The sequence below is a fragment of the Podospora anserina genome, chromosome 2, assembly GCF_000226545.1.
Source record: "Podospora anserina S mat+ genomic DNA chromosome 2, supercontig 2".
Classification (NCBI taxonomy): domain Eukaryota; kingdom Fungi; phylum Ascomycota; class Sordariomycetes; order Sordariales; family Podosporaceae; genus Podospora; species Podospora anserina.
In genome coordinates, this window is record NW_001914858.1 from 633,893 (window position 1) to 652,066 (window position 18,174).

General features: G+C 51.7%; 3 protein-coding genes across 3 annotated transcripts in view; all 3 read left to right on the forward strand.

Moving 5' to 3' along the window:
- Nucleotides 1–7,285: 7,285 nt before the first annotated feature.
- On the forward strand, nt 7,286–8,027 carry PODANS_2_1550 (uncharacterized protein; the record flags this gene model as incomplete). The annotated part of the gene is made up of 3 exons (XM_001910865.1): nt 7,286–7,399; nt 7,450–7,608; nt 7,710–8,027. 3 exons carry the CDS (start codon nt 7,286–7,288, stop codon nt 8,025–8,027), a joined length of 591 nt encoding a protein of 196 aa, XP_001910900.1.
- Nucleotides 8,028–14,105: 6,078 nt separating this feature from the next.
- PODANS_2_1560 (uncharacterized protein) lies at nt 14,106–15,162 on the forward strand (the record flags this gene model as incomplete). Its single annotated transcript, XM_001910866.1, has 3 exons — nt 14,106–14,445; nt 14,688–14,887; nt 14,965–15,162. The coding sequence occupies 3 exons, from the start codon at nt 14,106–14,108 to the stop codon at nt 15,160–15,162; spliced, it is 738 nt and encodes a 245-aa protein (XP_001910901.1).
- A 2,120-nt stretch (nt 15,163–17,282) lies between these two features.
- PODANS_2_1570 (uncharacterized protein) overlaps nt 17,283–18,174 on the forward strand; it is a gene marked incomplete at both ends in the record, with an annotated part of 2,555 nt that continues 1,663 nt past the window's right edge. Inside the window, 2 exons of the mRNA XM_001910867.1 lie at nt 17,283–17,916; nt 17,983–18,170. Coding sequence (XP_001910902.1) covers nt 17,283–17,916; nt 17,983–18,170 — 822 coding nt within the window. The remainder of the gene's footprint in view (nt 17,917–17,982; nt 18,171–18,174) is intronic.

Genomic DNA, 18,174 nt, shown 5'->3' on the forward strand with positions numbered 1-18,174 from the left:
TAGGTATTACAGGGACAATTTAATAGGCGTTGCGCAGGATCTGAGGGAGTCGGACGGCCCAAACATGTTCCAATACTGGCAAACATGAATAATAAAAACCCTTATGACTTGGTCCATGATCCCGTTTCTCTTATAACAAAGCTAGTTTAGTCTTTACTAAGCGAGTTGCAAAATCAACATGGGTAATATCCAGATTTTAAAACCAAAACTCTAAAGCAAACACCTGAACGAGAACATCGTGAACAGGGAAGAAGTATATTTATTCATTGCGGTAAATAATCAACTCGGATAGCAGCCCAGGCCTGATCGAATGCGAAGTAATTATGGGGGGAAGGGGCGGGGATTGTGACTGGGGCGGTAGGGGTGGTTGCCTTGAGGGAGCTACAGAGGTGTGCAAAGAGCAGAGGACCATCCTAGGTTCCAAGACGGAGCTGGGGATTTTGCTGTCGGTTCCCTGGTTTTAGGACCAATGGAAGTGGTAAATGGACGCCCGACAGTTGTCGGTGATGGGCTGCCGCAGTGGTGACTAACCACTTTATTACTGCCTTGCTTGGTTTATGTCAGCGGCCCAGGCGGGTCTTTTGAAGGTCAGGGGGGGACGGCAGTTGTGCTTGCCGCACACACACGGAGAGGGAGGGAGGGAGGGAGGGAACATGTCTCCAACACGTGAAGAACCTCTTGGCTAATAACGACATTCAACCCTGACCATACTGCAGATATCCTGCTGCTGCTGGTGCTGTGATCATTCGGTCCTTTGGTCAGGAGCTACAAGATCTCATTGGACGGGCTGGGTTGGAGCCCCCTGACTGAAGTAAGCAAGCATATCGGGCATCTAGAGGGCCCTCGGTCTTTATGGCATCTTTCATGAGGCCTCGAATCATATATGGAATACCGAGCATTCCTCAAGTCTGGTACTGCTGGTCTCCCTCTCGGGAAGCTCGACCTAATCGAGAAGGAGGAAAAGATACGAAGTGGCCACCTTAGGTACATGGGATATACCTTGAGGAACAGACCTCCCTGCAGATTCTGCAGATATGGGATCGGCCCGGGTGTGTGGAACGATGGGTGCTGGTTGATGGAAGTGGCACTCTGAAAGTGGATGATGCTACATGCCTTGGGCAGTTTGGTTCGAGTTTTGGGCGGAACCGCAGGGCTGAATAGAGGGTTGAGGCTCAACGGGAGGGAGGGAGCGGCAGCCAATGTCCTTGTCCTCGGTTTCGGTGAGGATTTGCTCAGTGCCTGGACTTTTGTGTGATATAGCTGTTTTGTATTATTATGTGTGTGTGGGGGGGGGGGGGGGGTGGAAGGAAAGAGAAAATGATGATACCCCTTTCTGTATATATGGAAATTGTAACGAACAATACACAGCTCTCCATGCTTTTTTATCGGCCACTTGTGGTAGAGCTGGAGAGGTTGATACTGTGAGGGCGGGGGTGTCGTGAAAACTGGGCGAGTCTGGAGATGGGGATTTATTTGGGGATGGCTGGACAAGGGGCTGCTTGTACGAGAGTTTATACTAGATTAGTTGCTTGTTATCACATAGCTCTGGGCATTCTATCCGTTGATAGCTCTGGTGTAAGGAAAATGGCGTTGACACCTTTGGTTGTAAGCAAGCAAGCTGATTAGATAGCTTGGTTGTGAGTACCTATGTTGTAGGATGATCGCATCCGATATAGGGATATGCTAGATGAAGCCTGACCATCAGCTGTTTGTTTTTTATTCTCTCTGGCATTTCCATCGCAGCTTTGTAACGGCTTTTTCGGACACGATCTTGTCCCGTTCTCCCCCCAGCTTGAGATCCACGTTTTGCTTTCTAGTATTCCATCGACATCATCTGCTTACCTACCCCCCTAGCTTACAATATCTTGACCTAAGCTTTACGAATCCTTTTCCGCAGCTTGGAGTTGGATACTTTTCTTGTGTTCCAGAATAGGAAATATCTAGTTATTTATACGCGAGTTAGCCACGAGTTTCTTGGCTGGGCGGTTAGCCGTCAGCATGTCATTCATTCATTCATTCATACCTAACCAGAGGTAGCCGAAACCTGCTTGGCTCTCGGTGACCCATCATCACATCATCCATTTTGATAATGAGACCTACCTAGGCTTTTCGGTCGAGGCCGCTGCAGCTGTATTCTTTATTCCAAACTCTGGACAGCATGAATACTACTCTGGACATCAGAGAGTGCATGAATAGATGGAAACCCTTGGCATCGGCCCATGTAAGCCCTCCTCGCAAAAAATGCCTTGAGGGTACCTGGTAGTCAAAGCATACCTAGGCCTGCTACAGTGTAGTAGTCCACTCCCATCACGACAGTCTATAACCCCTACTTCGACGGCTCAGCCCGCCGCCACCGCACCAAACTCCCCCCAACCAACCAATATGAACCTCTTGAACAAGAACACGCAAAAGAAAATGACGACACTATCAGACCACTTCTGCGTCGTCCATCCCGTGTCTCGATATGCAACACGATCTAATCTTCCCTCTCCCGCAGACGACGACGGAATTGCGGGATAGCGGCGAGACATCACCGAACCCGGGCAGCCAGCCAGCCAGCCCCAAGTAACAAGGCTGGCAAAGGTACCCGTGAAAGGAGGGTGCGGCTGGGACAGGGGTTGTAAAGGTTGCAATCTTGCATGAAGAAAATTGTTAAGGTCACCGCTCCCGTCGCTATTTGCTGGGAAACCTCTCAAAACACGTGGAGAATGAGCAGGCGAACGGGCCTGGCTTGCATTAGGGTCGGTCGTGATGGAGGGGAGGTGGGTGGTCTTGGGAGTCGACCAATCGGGGCTGCAGCGCATAACCAAGACTGAAATGGAAATTCTGCGTGTTCAATCATGGTCATTGGAATTCGACATGTTTATTGCAATTGCGTCCTCATCGTGGCGAGGGCATCGCTGTCGGGGGGGATCGGACCCTCAGGGTTACTGCCAATATGGATCATCAGGATGTTTTGTACGCAAAGCTACGATGCTGATTTGGTCTCGTGTGCAATGTAGGTGGCTTGTTGCCGATACTATTCCGTCTGGGGTTTGTGGAAATCTTTCCGCGTGTGTGTCTCCATTAGGATCCAACCTCTTTCAATAGTGCTAACAACACAGCTCGTGTTTCTGCATACGCAAGGTATACTTCCGAATTGCAGGCCCACGACGAGAAAAAGAGGTGGTGTCTTTCATTCTAGAAGCCCTGAGGAGAGTGGGCGTCTGCAGGAAATACGGGTGCCTGGCCTGGATGCACTACATGGTTGTTTCGGAGGACAGTTTTGGCTGGCGATATGTCAAACAGACGCTTGAGGCTGGCCAGATGAGGACTTGTGCCGCTTTTGAGCAGGGCAAGGGTCCGTCCTTGCTATGTGCTCCGGAGGGGGTTCCGAGGACCTCTGTATACACCAGCAAGGGCGTTGAGTTGGACGTCCGAAGTCGACCTTTGCATGCTCTAAAGCACATACCGCGCTCAGACAAGACCTACACTGGGAAGGTAACCTGAATTCGATGTGAAGTCCAACCGAGCCAGCTCGAAGGTCGCAACTGTGGCTGCTGATAGGTTCCCGGGCATACTGTCGGTCAATCAACTGTGTAACCTGACGAAACCGTTGTCAGGTCTTTTGTTGTGGCCACGGGGATAAGACTCTGAGCGTGTCATTGGAGAGCTTCTGGGGTTCTGGATGCCAGGTTCTTCATCTGACGTGGGATGAAGTGTTGGGCACCCACGAGCGCATATCGAGGAACCTTGAATGTTCTAGAGAGAGAGGAAGGAGAAGGCATCGGATGTGGACCCCAACCGCGCTCCGATGGTGTTGATCATGTAACTGGTGTGTGGATGTGATCAAGGCAGAGAGCAATGGAAGTTGATAAGCGTCCATAAGCCAGCTGTCAGCCTCGGTCAGCGTGTGGGGTAAGGTTGTCGGGGTGCCTGCCAAACATGGGGCGTCAGGCGACCATTTGATTGGTTCATTAGTCTCAAAAGGCGGAGTCTTGGCTTGGGGTTAAGCTTAAATATGGATTGGTCCGAGCGTCTGTCGTCTTCCTTTAGGACACTGAGACCCACTCTTCCGAACCTCCTCGATTCCATCTTTGCTACTCCTGGCGTAAGTGGCAGACATGCAAAGTGTGCTCTAAGCGATGCGCCTAATACTTCCTCGATGTGAACTGCGAGCGGGCCGTCTGCCCGTACTTGGGGTGACACCCATCAATCTCACCACTGGTCTTGGCAGCCCCCAACGCTCAAGAGAGAAAGTCGAGATTTGGGCCCCCAGGTCATTTTCGGTGCCCTTTTAGCGAGTCCAAGTATTTCTATGTGAGTACCTGTATGTCTGCGGGCTTCGTTGACGTTTTTCTCTTTCTCCCGGCCCAGATATATCCAGGGATCAGTCAAACCACAGAAGCTCCACGAGTCGAGATCTCTGCATATCAGATCTGGTTAAGGTTATCCCGTCAGAGCCTTGTTTGCTGCAGTACGGCCATGCATTACTCGACGGGCCGCTGGCTAATAAATCTTGGCGCTCTTTATCGTGGGCTTTGTGGGTGTCGTCCAAGTCAGCTCCGGACCCAGAGGTATGGTTCTGTCGGAACACCAACGCCACAAAGGCTACTGCGTCAACCGTATGCTATACGATGTATTGTATCTTGAAGCTGCTTCTTGTACAGCCGTTTCTTGCTCGGACTGATTAGCTGAACATAGCACCAGCTCGTAGCTTGGACACAAACTGGGCGAGAGTAAAGCAAGCTAGTTTTTGCCTCACGATAAGAAACGGAGAGCAGGGAAGGAGGGGACTAGACGCAACGTGGTCAACCGCACCCTTGCATGAACCTGCATCGGTGCCAGTAATAGTAATATCTAGTGAGCAAGATCATGTATCTAAATCTCTGCAACCCCGCTCCCGTAGAGGCCGATAGCCGAATATGATTGTCTCCCTCGATGCCTGGCCTGATTCCAGGTTGACATTTTAGAAACACTATGTTTGGAATCACTGTTAAGAAGTGCCCCGCAAGAACCCCGGGGTAGTGGCCAAGGGGGGGATCAGGATTGACGGAAAAAAGACCCTGGGAAATCGATACATCTCATCTTCAACAGCACAACATCTACCCCACAGACGCAGACCATCTATCGTCCAAGGTATGTTCGACAGAGACATGATCCCAGGCAACAACGTTTTCAGTGCTGCCAGTGGACGGCCAAGCTACACCTTGATTGATTAGCTCCCAGCCACATCCAGCCCATATTGTTCAGGAGGGTGTTTCGGCAGCTGCCGGTCTTTTTGGCCATGACGGCCCCCACTGACCAGAAATCCCCACAATCCCTTCCCGGTCTCATTGCCGTCGAGCTCAGGGGACGCGTACCTCACGCTGGGCGCAATATCGAGCAGGCCTTTTCCGTGCTCAAGTTCATGAAGATAGATCAGGTCCTGCGCAGCAGAAGCACGAGACCGGCGTGAAAGCACACCAATGGCAGCAAGCATGGCGCAATGTCTCTTGTCTCTTGTCTCTCGTGATAAGATAATCAGCCTGGGTATCTTGGGAAGGTGGGGATGACTGAGGTGTAGCATGCAGTTTGGTTAAGCTTTTCGACCACGATGAATTGAGGAACGCGTGAAACGGACAGAGGCATCCGCGCTCCACTGGCCGCTGCCCCATACTCGTCTCTTCCAGGTTGTTTTTACACCTCAACATGGAACCTGTTGCCTTCAAGAAAGAATTCCAATGATCGCCGTTTTCTGGCTACCTACCTTACGTATTACACCGACAATCCTTTAGGTGAATCCCGTCGGCAGCGGCGCCTAATCAGGTTGGTGTCTCCCCTGCCCGACGCTAGACCCGACGTCTCGGGCAGCGATTTCTACGACTGGGCGGCTCGTATAACCGCGTCCGCCATCACCATCATCCCACCAAATCATTAGTTCTAGCACCGTTTCATCCCCCACAGCAGAAATCCAAACAGGAAACCGTTTCGTCTTCTTTCTGCCTCCAGGCCTCACATTACCGCTTCACGAGAGAGTAGACGACATGTTTGTCATCCTTTATTCCGCTGCGAAAAATTGCAATGTTGCTGACAGAGATGGACAGAAGGTTGCAAATATGCAAAGAGACGCCTTCCTCCACCAATCATGAGCGCCGGACGGGGCGAGTTTCTAGAGCAATACCTTGGCGGCTGAAACCCTCTTGTTCAACAGCGTCCCATTACTCAGTGCAGGCAGCCTTGGGGAGTGGAGATGGTGTTCTGCTCCAAGCCTTACAGGGCAGCGCCGTCCAGTGGCGCGGGTCTAACCAGCTTTCGGCACGTACACGTCCTGTCTGTCGATATTGCTCTGTTGGAAATGATTTCGTATTGTTTACTCATCATTTGCTTTGTTAAATCCGTAACGAAACCTGATATTTTGACGTCACTCTCGACAACACCGAATTCCCGGCCGCTGTCATTCTCGATGCTCGCAGGCATGACAAGGATAGAAGATTATGAAAGCATGGAACACCTCGGGGCTTCGCGCTATCTGCTGACTTTTGTGAGCGCTGCAGGTGAGAGATATCGTGAGTTTCTACTGGCCCATCAGCATAGCTCGCTCCGAATGGGGAAAGTAGGGCTGAATTGGATTTCACAATACCGAACGGCGGCCCCGAGAATACACCGTTAGTCGGTTCAATCCCAGGAGGAACCGGTTCTCTGAATTGCGTGTGTCTAAGCCCGACATCACCTCAACACTTGACCTATGGAGAATTGTTCCCAAGGGGACTCGGATAAGGTAGTCTACAGTTCTTTCCGGCCGTCACTTTATGAGCAAAGTCCCTGCAAACCAGACGCATTACAATGCGGAAGCATGTGCAGAAGGGCGGTCTCCAGATTGCGTCCTGGGGTCCCATCTCATGCAGCTCGCGGTACAAAGTACTTTGCTAGCTTGACTGACCCCTGGAACCCCCCCCCCCCCCGCTCCCCCTCCATCATATGCTCCCCACTTGGGACCCCTGTTGACAGCCCAAGATACATTGTACACACGAAGGAGTTGCCTCGACTACATCGACATGTACCCTCAACCCGACGCCGCTGCCATGCGGGTTGGCCTCGCCTCACACCGTGGAGACCTCCTGTCAACAGCCGTTCTGGGTCCGGTATCAGGCTCTTGCTGGATATAATAACACGCTCCCCGGTCTTCATCAGCCTTGGCCTCGAGACGCAGCTTACTTGCTTCACTCATCCTCACTTTGACCACGTCAAGTCTTAGTCACATACTCGCCACCTGCTTCTTGCTTTGTAGATCCTGACATACATCAAGCTTCTCATTAACAACGACATGGAAGATTTTGGAAGCGCTCTCGACATGCCTTCACCTTCCAACTCACTATATTACGTGTATGGGGACGGAGAACACTACTCCTCTGGCTCACAAAGCCCCAGCAACTCGACCGTGAGTCTTTATTCATCCATAGAACGGACAGTGCTGACAGTCAAATCAAGTACGACATGGCGTCCACGGCAGATCTCACTAGCTTTGCCAGCGTGTACCCAAATACGGAACACGAGGAGGAGTCAGGACCGCAGGATCAACAACAAAAGCCAGCAGCCAAGAGAAAACGCGAGAACCGCTACAAGAATGCCCCTCCCTCCGTCTTGTCGGTAAGTAAAATCCTCGTGCGGCGGCCAATTACTGACCGTCACGCTCGTGACTTGACCCCTCCTTGCTTCCGAATATCCACTGACATATTGTCTGCAATCAGAGGCGTCGAGCACAGAACCGTGCTTCACAGAGGGCTTACCGGGAGCGGAAGGATCAGAGAATCAAGGACCTTGAGCAGATGCTCAATGATGCCAAGCAGCGGAACGATGTTCTCAACCAGGCCTACGCAGCGCTCCATGCTGAATATGTCTCCCTCAGACGGTCTCGGCTCGAAGACCAGCAATACCACCACCAGCAACCCGATTTGACATATGGTAACTCGCATCACGGCATGGGATTGGAGGCGACAGGAACCGAGGGACTGGATATGGAGTTGTTTGTCTATCCGGATCTAAATCCAGGATATTCGCTCAACTGAGACAATACACTCGGCCATTCCTTCTGGGCCGGCCGAATCTCCTCGAGGATTCTATCCATCCCTTCGGAACCGCCGAAGCATGATTCGTCCGGACACTCTCACCGAGGATACACACATTCTGAAGACATGCGCTGTTTTCTGCTCGTTCTGAGGGCTTGACGAGAGCAGGCTTTCTTGTGCTGCGGGGCTGTCCTGTTGTGGTTGGATATCAGCGGCAATCACGTCACTGTGATAGGAGGAGCGCCTGTCGATATCGAATCGGAGAGGGTGGGTGGCTGCATGTTCCAATCGACGAGGAAGAAGATTGGGGAATACACCTTCCAGGTTTGATTCTTCGGGGTGAGGCTACCCCGAAAACAGAGGCCATGGTGGACGGCATGACCAAGCTGGGGCTCAAACAGACGGCCTTGCTCGGCATCTCGCGGAACTTTCCCTCTGCCCGCGCAGACTGGGGGGCATCTCGGTTGTGCTCTTTTGCATTTTGGGCTTGCGTGTAAGTGGTGCACACAGAGTCTCCCGCTTTGCTCGACTCACCGAATTGGGGGAGCGGGGCATATGCATGCATGCACTTTGGGGACTGCGGGCGTGATTCACTCAGCCTTCTTTTTCATTTTGGTTTCTGCTCTGTACTACAAATGGCTACGATAGGCAGGAGATTGGGAGGCATTTGCTTGATGATACCACGGGAAATTAGTATGCGGAGGAAATATATATATGTGTAATTCTATTGATGATATCTCACTCATATGATTGGATAGATGATCTCTATAACTGTCATCATTCCACTGCTTCAATAGGGAAATATTACCACAATGGGGAGCTTCGCTTAGCAAAGACAAAAGAAGAAATGTTGACTAGGTCACATGTCTGGTTGGGTACTTGATAACATTTGGAATGACTGGAATATGGAAAACAAGCCGAAACCACGGGTGCCAGACTTGGGACCGTACATTTGCTTCACAAGCCACAAATCTCGCATGAAACCAAACGATTTTATGACGCACCAACTTACAGGAAATCATCAAGTTCATGACGCCTGTCATGATGGCTTAGACAGACCAAGACTCAGATTATCAAGGATATATCGTCTTGACTGGGTTCATGTAGACTAGAATCTCACCAGGATACGCTGCTTACGCTTGGTAGGTACACACGTACTCGCAGAGAAATCTTACTGGCTGGGCGGGATCTAAACGCGCCTGAGGAAGGCGCAGTGTCTTGTGTACAGTTTTCGTCACCGAGGGGGCAGAGTTCTGATTGTGTGGAGGTCTGTCCATGATATCAAGTGCTTCTTACCTACCGGCTTGTTCTTTTCGTCATAGGTAGGTGTGCTGTTGATGGTTTTAGAGGGGAAAGCGAAAACCCGGGGATCAGTGAGGCTTGCTTCGCGCCAGCAAGTTTGAGCAATGAGAGAGGAAAAGATCTTGTTCCTACTACAACTTCTTCCTTTCAGGCTCGCAGGTGTGTGGTCCGATCGGGGTTAGGTGCTGAGCAACGGAACCTTCCGAGGTCGTACATGGTATAAAGATGTTGTACTGGCAAGAAAGGATGCCTACTGCGTAAGGCGCCTTCGACGGGGTCTGAGACATGACGGACGATATTGGAAGCCGGAAGGTCAGCGGAATTGTCGGTATTGGCGCGGATGAGGAAGATGAAGCTAGTGGGCGTGTGGCGTTTGGTGGGTTAGGGTGGTGTGTGTAGGTAGGTGAGCGCTAAGGTTCCGGAGTGGGTGTTTTAGGATTGGTTGGACCGGAGATGGGAAAAGGAGGTGATGGCACCCGAACGACGACACAAAACGGAGTTTGGGCGCGGCCGTGGATGGGGGCTTGAGGTTGACCAAGTTGTTCGATGGGTGGATGATGGCGGGGGATGACATCGTGCCTGTCGATCTGGGTGTGTCTGGTGCAGAAGGCTTACTTTGTTGCCATGCTATGCTTCCTCATCCTAGGTAGCTGAGTGATAGCCTGGAAAGCTGGGGTAGGGCTTTGGATATGGAATGACGGCCGTGATGGTCATCATCGTCATGGCATAGGACAGCCATAATTGCGGACAACTGGCCAGGGGAAGCCCTGAGGGGGGTTGAATAAGGTGCTGCCTTGAGTTGAGATGTAAGTGTCGTATAGTGAAGGCGGTCAGGAGACGGAGATAGCGAGTTGACGATGTGCAAAGTGCTGTGTCCTCATGAAGTTTCGACGTCTTGGGCGACATGAAGGGAATGGTGGTGTTGACGGTATATCGTAAACCAAAAGGGAAGAGCACAATGACGGAATCACCGTTATCGGAACAATCCCGCGATCCTCATGCAGTATCAACCTCAGCTGGGACTTGGCAATTGGCTGTCACTTTGTGTTTCTGTTTTTCGTTGGTTTGCAAGGTATATTCTGTGAGGGGGAGAAGATCAAATCAATTTTGGTGTGCGGAATGAAAAAGTGTGGGTTCTGACTGTGGAAGGAGCGATGACGTTGGCGTTGGCCGTTCCTTCCTCAGTCAGCTCTGAAGAGCATGTATGTGGACGGTGACTTCCCTCTTCGACCACGCGATTACTGGACTGAAGTTTTTCACTTTTTTGAACTGCTTTGCAAGTACGGTCATTTCCTTCATGTATCTGATACTTCCGTTGAAGGTTCCCAAAGTCAACAATAACGCCATACCAGTCCTGTCAGCACTCTTCTTGATTTCGATCGACACAGCCCGGGTGGCTTTACAATACGATTGTTGACGCCTTGCCACATATAATACGCTTCTCAGCAGTCCTTTTCTGCCATCAGCCAAGTCTTGTTCATGGAAGCCTTGCCCTTCAAGCTGCTCGCCCGGCCTGGCCCGCTCCGTAGATGAGTGCGGATCGCTTTCGTCCTTGGTGTTGACGATCTGGATGCTGACAACACCGTTTCTGGCGCAGGCGGCAACTTTCGACTGCCCATCTATCATTAAGAGCGACCGAACCCATCGTTGCCTGCCCGAATACCGTCATAATTGACGGGATTGGACAGTGTGTTCGCCGCCGCCCCCCGAGCCAGAATCTCACGTCGAGGTTGCAATACCATGCTGGATTTTTGGTTGCCTCATACGTACCACCGCCATCCATCCGTTACTTATCAGGTGTCAGAGAGTCCTGAAGATGGCCGAGTCTAGCTCAATAGGGGAAAACCACCGGTGTTTGTTGCTGTCAGCTTTGAGCATCATGTGACAACCGAATGGGAGTCAACAAACATTTTGCAAGGTCAACCTCCTTTTGTTACACCCTGGAAACTCCTTTTATTTGGAATAAAGGCGGCTAACATGATCCCAGACAAATGAAAGCCTGTATATGATAAGGGCACAGCCAGAATCTCGGTCGTCTAGAGCCAACCCAGCACCCAACAAAGCAGATCTGATGGCCGGTCGATGGCCTGAGCAACATATTGCAGGGTGTTATGATGAAATGGCATGAGTAAGCCACATTATACGGGAATACCCAACCGTGCTAGTATGGCCGGTCAGACCTAGTAGCTAGCCCCCGTGCTTATGCTGCAGGATGATATGTTTCTGGTTTAGGTCATGTTTCTTGTAGTCATTGCTCATCTGTAGACTGACCCTATTGTAAAACTTCTGCTACTAGTAGAGATTGGTAAACCAAGGGTTTCATTCTAAAGTAAGTGTACATCGCAATAATTCTTCATCGGTGTCAATAAGCTAACAATTATTACATGGCAGGTAATAACAGTTTGTCAACCGCAAAAAATATGAAACCCCACAACCTTGCATTTGACAGATTGACAACCCTTATTTTTATTTCAGGGGCACTTTGCTTTGATTATGTCCCCGGACGCTTTAGTCTCCTCGAGAGACGTTCAAGCTTTGCTGCGTTGATCTGATCAACGACATGGAACTTTCCCGCCTATACTGAGCTTGTTCTGTTCGCAACATCCAACAATAAACCTCCGAAAGCCGATTTCAAACCAACACACCAAGATACACGCCCAAGAGTAGTACCACCGGCATTCGACCACAGTGAGGGATGAAGATATCTTTGATCGCATTGCGGTCGTCGATGTTGTTGGCTGGGTAGCCTATAATGTCGACGTGGTAGTTCTGTGCTCAAGGGCCGGGAAAGTACCAGTTCGTTTGAATGGCTGGTGCGGGTATCTATGCCGGCGTCCTCAATCAAACCAACGATCACCTCTGCTTGGATCGTTGTGCTCTAGAGACCGAGCCACTGATCCTCTACGAGCTTGAGCTCTGATTCGAGGGGGCTGTTCCTGACGACGATAAGCTGCTGGTGGTGAAAGGTGACTCGTTGTTGGTGGAGTTGGGTTTGCTGTGAGAAAGATCTCGGCGAGTCTGTGTGAAGTCGGTGCCTCTTTTCCCATACCATTTCCCGGACGGGAGACGGCTGGTTGAACGAATAGGGGATGAGGCGAGCATGACGAGGAACTCAATTCGGTGGCTTTGGCTCAGGGAGACGAGGGTGCTATAACCTTTGGGCGGGTTCAAACCCCCCCTTTAATAGGTGAGGGGGGATGCCCTCAGCCTCCATGTTTTGGCCCCCGACATGATGTGTGATCGACTCGCCGAGCTGGGTGGTTGAACTGGTTGCTGAATCAGCCTCTTACGATCTCCTCACTGGCATTCGACCACCCACGTCCTCCAAATGCTCGACGTTCAGCGGCAGTCCACCCAAACGACCATTTGTGCAACCCATGAATATGCGGCTAGATGGACAGAATCAGGATAGTCATGGCCTAGGGCTGGACTGTAGGATAGGAGATGGTCTCGGCATCAGCGGTATGTGGGGGTTGGCGCAAGTCGACTGGGTGTTGGATGACGATGGCGTCGCTTTGGGCTTGCTGCGTGTCAGCATCTAGGCCGTCCCAGCAGACAAGTGCTGATCAGCGAACGGCGGCCCTGTGATATGATATACGGCAGCGGCAGGTCAAAAAGGCGGAGGGACTGTGCAGAAAGAGCACATTGCATTTGTCACGGATACTACAGGTCACCTCTCACGTGAGTTTGACGGATGGTGGTGGTGGTGGTGGTGATGGTTAGCCGTGGCTTGCCCCGACTGAGCTGAGCACCAGGATCAATACCAGGTCGATCGCCGTCCAGGGGTTCTCCGCATTCCGGGAGACGGTCACGCTAACAAACGCCCCCGAACACCGGGGCGGACTTGCTCCGTTCAACGGTCTGGATAAGGGGAGTTTTTTCAGCTCGCCCGGTACCGAAGAAATAGTGAAGTGGCGGGCCCCCAGGCTCGACCGTTGCGATCTCAACGTCGATGGTGTTGGTTCCGAGAAAAGAAAGCCCCGATTTAGCAGAGAGCCTACCCCGACTTTTTTTTTTGGTGGCTTGCGGCTGGATAAAAACGGCAGCCGGCACAACGGTTTTTCTTCTCGGTTGCGAGTGCAACAACGTTGTTTCTTGGGGTGCTTTTCCCCTCTCGAGTGTTCCCCCCATTTACCCTAATATCCAGGGTACTTTTTCGCAACCGACCTTTTTAATATGGAGAGCGAATCCCTTTGGACGGTTGTTATCTTGGATCAATTGGAACAGGCCCGGACTTGCTATAGTGAGAAGTAGGAGGTACTATATGAAAAATGTCTTGGATCAGTGTTTTTTTCTGGGCTGGCTGGCTGAGGTGGAGATTAATTAGGCAGGTTGATTGATGGGACGCATTCCAGGTGTTCTTTTTTGTCCTTCTTTTTCTAGTTTGTTAAGTTGATGCTTTTTTCTCCTCTTTTGACATTTTTTGGGAAGTGGGTGTTGAGAAAACGACGATATCGCGACAGCGTTTGCGAAGCGCAACGAGCAGTGAATTCTTGGCGCAACAAAAGCGACGCTCACCGGCAGACGCACACGTGTTACAACAGGGAAATACTCAGAGGGAAAAGGGCGACAGGCTTGAAAGAAGCGCTGAATTAAGACGGGTCGGACAAAAGTCGGGAGGGAACGCGGTGGGACGTCAAAGTCGACACGTATAAGCGAGACTGGACGACATCACACCGCTCAGGAGTCGTTTGGGAGCATTCATCTCGCGGTTTCCAGCGAATCAACAACAGAAGTTGGAAGTTGGGGGCCGATTGGGACAAGAGGGACTTCAGCATGGCACTCGACGACAAAATGTCGCCATCAATAACAACAACACCGATGGGATCGTTACCTACCCTCCGACGCAAACTGACCAGACTAGTCCTCACTCGTGGCATATTCATCACCACAGTCGTCTACGTCTTTCTACTATCACTAATAGTAGGGGTACAAGCCGCCCTGCCGGCAGAGTTTACAAACTCGTTTGATGGGCTGGGAGAAGGGGGCAGCATTGGGTTGACGTGGGAAGGGGTGAAGCCAGAGTACTTTCCCTTGAGCATCACCGCGCAGGTGATTGATAAGGGAGAGGATTGGAGCGGGAGTAAAGTTACCGTTTACAAGGTTAATATCACTGGTGAGTCAGACGCCCTTCTTTGCAGTCGTGATGGATGATGGCTGGGAGAGAAGAGAAGGACGATATGATATTATGATCAAGACAGAGAAGGACTGTGTCGAAAAATGAGGGGGCTTCTTCGTGGCTGTTGTTCTCAAGACGGAATGATATATGGATGGTTTTGGTTTTTAGCGATATATTGCGGTTGTGCATGATCGTGTTTGGCTTGACCGAGTGCTGATATCTCATCTTCACAACTCCAGCCGCAGCAACAGGCAGCTCATACGTCTGGACTAACATGCCCCGCCCCCTCCGATGGATCAAGTCAGGGCTGTACCAGCTCGAACTCAAGCCATCAGCCTGGACAGATGATGGTGAAGCGCCCGTGTTGGCGAGGTCACCGTTTTTCAGTGTGGGGGATTACGTCCCGCCTGCTCCGAGTCCAAGTGAGAGTTCATCTCCTGTAAGTTTTATTTGACCTACCTACCTTACCTTGGTACCAATGGATAGTGAGTGAGGCTGACATGACATGTGGGAAAGGAACCCTCGAAAGGGGATAAAGAGTCGTCGTCTGGCGGGGGCGGCGTGAGTAAGCCGGTTGCTATTGGGGTGGGAGTCGCGATTGGTGTGCCGAGCTTGGTTGGGTTGGTGGTTATTGGCTGGTTTTTTAGACGGAGGTATAAGAGGGCGCGGGCGGAGAAGAGGAGGTTGAAAAGGAGCGAGTTTGTTATTTACTGAGATACCCGTTGAATGTGAAGAGGTGTGAGTTTACTCCTGAGGGGCCGAGAATCGTGGACCCGGGGGCAGGCGGCATGTTGAGAGGATGATTGGTTCGGTGGGTTCGGATGTTGGATGTGTTGTTGGGTGATGCGGAGTGGTATGTACCTGGTGAGAAAGGGAGACGGGAATAAGGGGGACCCTTCCGACGGGAGGTGAAGCTGACGGGAAAGCTTATTTGGTGGTGCTGTGGGTGTTGTGCCGCAATTCAGGGACGACTGTGAAGGGGGGGTGACGTTGTGGGTTGTATTATGCGGGATATGGGATGAAGGTGTTTGGGTGATCGATTCAGGGCTGATTCTTCGAGATGGAAAACACGGTCAGGTATTGTGGTCTTGCTGTTGAACCAAGGTTGACAGGCTGGATATTCCCATTTAAGGGGGCTCTTGATGAGAGAGGAAATTCAGTGTGTTCCAAAGCATCGAACGGCATCTCGGCACGATTGATGATGATGGCAGCAGGTGGGTGAGATGTGTAATTCAAACCGCGCGCCTGCAATGAACTTGTGCAAGCCAGTGTAAGGAAGGCGCGAGCGTATCTGTGGTGCCTTGCATAGCGCATTTTGTGGTGGTGGTGGTGTGCTTATTCAAGATGAGTTCGGAAAGAGCGGAAACTATTTTGACTGCGCCCACTTTTTGACATTTGTTCCACTTCTTGATTTTTGGCATTTTGTGATAGCAGTGATTTTCGATCATTATCTGGAGTGGAAAGGGGATCATCGATTTGGTTACTCGATTTCAGAGCTTGCTTCCCCAGTGACTGGTTCAAGGGTTCAAAAAGATCGACACAGTTCTACAGAATCTAGAACTTCAACCCGGTCGGTTGGGATTTTGATTAAGCTCATGTTTTGAACAACGTCTCTCCTGGGAGGAGCGATCAATCTCCAAAAGTGGGTTGCGGATTGCCGCTATCGACAACGTCAAAAGTTCTGGACTTTGGGTTTAAGATGGCGGCGGAAATTTTTTTCATCTGGTCTGAAATGGATGGTGGTTGATGACAGGTGCTTGGCTGCTCATGCGTGCTGTACCGAACCATCAACAAGACGAGGCCCTGGCTCTCTGGCACAGCCAACAAAAAATTCACAACTCATCACGTCGGCCAGTCGTGGAATTTGTTTCCTTTTGCTAGCTACCCCTGAAGGAGGAGGGGGGGCCCGCCGCGCGCAGACGCTGGCGATGTTCCTGCATTCTTGGCCCCTCTTGGGGACCCCACTGTTTGTTTCCAAGAATGGAACCTCCGCAAGGGCCTCGAGGGTCCCCCCTGGGCTTACCGCTCCACTCAAGGTCTTTTCCCCGGTAACACTCGAGCGCTTTTCGAGACACGAATGACACCCTCCCGTCGAGCACAGGTCATGGGGTGATTATTAGGGGTTCACGATACGAGGGCCGAGCCATTGGGAGTCGAAGTGCGTAATGGCACACAAGAAGAAACTGCTTGTTGGTAGACGATGGGTGGTGGTGGTGGTGGTGGTGGTTCAATCAACAGGCGAAGTAAAGCAAACAAAGGGTCAAAGTGCAGAAGGCATGTCGCTTACACTGTTAGGTTGGCCAATGAGAAGAGGAGGAACTTGTCCCCTATCCAAATTGACCATCGCAACTCCACGGCGTCGAGACAGAGATGGAGCCGCCGGCCGTGTTGGCGAGACCGCAACGTCCCGCAGGGGATCCCTTCTCAACAGGTCCCAAAGGGGAATAAACATCTCTTGGTCAGCGCTGCCGAAACGACGGGCGGGCCCGGTGACAACACTGCCCAGGCTCCCGGTGATGGAGGTGATGGGGGTAGGTGTGCATGATGATGGAGTCCGATCCCATGCCTTGCCTGCTGAGCCTCGCAGTCTCCGTGCCTCCCCGGCACACGGGGCGGCCAGCCTTTCGCCCCTATAAGCCGTGTGATGCCACCACGAGCACCCTTTACGTCCCTTTCCTGTGCTTGATGCTTCTCTCCAGCCAAGCTATCCAAGCTGCCTCTTAGCAACACCAGAGCATTCTTGCTCGTCCTCTGACGTATCGCACGTCCAACATTCGTTACTAGTATCATCATACCACCGACATTCTTTATTTGCTTCACAGAGGAGAAATACCATGGCTCCATCATTCTCTAAGCTGGGCGCTTTTGCCCTGGCTCTTGCCTCTGGCGTCACTGCCACCCAGAAGTACGTCCTCTCCGAGGAGTACACACCATCCAACCTTTTCGAGAACTTCGAGTTCATGGAGTTCAAGGGGAACGACGAAGACCCCAACAGGGGACATGTACGGTATCAAAGCCAGGCCGACGCCCTCCAGCTTGGTCTCATCGATCCCGTCAACACCGACGACGTCTTCATCGGTGTCGACTACACCAAGTGGGCCGAACATGGCCGTGAGAGTGTCAGAATCGAGAGTTTGAACTCGTACAGCAAGGGTCTCTTCATCGCCGAGTTTACTCACTTGCCCAAGGCCGTTTGCGGTGCCTGGCCAGCTTTCTGGCTGACTGGTGAGCAGTGGCCCACGCATGGCGAGATTGATATCTATGAGGGATGGAACTTGAACCCGCAGAACAAGGTCGTTGGCCATACCGAGGTGAAGACCGCTGGTGTGTGCAAGATTGACACTGATGTCAGCTCTGGCTTCGTCCATTACCCTGACTGCGATGTCGTGGCCGAGGGCCAGCCCACCAACGCTGGTTGCGCACTTGATGAGGGTAACAATCTCTTTGGTAACCCCAACGGTGGTATCTGTAAGTGCTCCACATCCCCAGGCTCTTGACACCAGAGGCAACATGCTAATCACTGATGTTCCTCAGGGGCCACCGAGTGGACTGAGACCACCTTCAAGGTCTGGAGCTGGGCTCGCGGCGCCGAGCCCCGGGATGTCGCCAGTGGATCGCCCGATCCTCTGAGTTGGGGGCCCCCTAGCTTCGCTCTTACTCTCAAGAGCTGCGATGTCAGAAGTGCCTTCAAGGATATGCGCATGGTCCTCAACATCAACTTCTGCG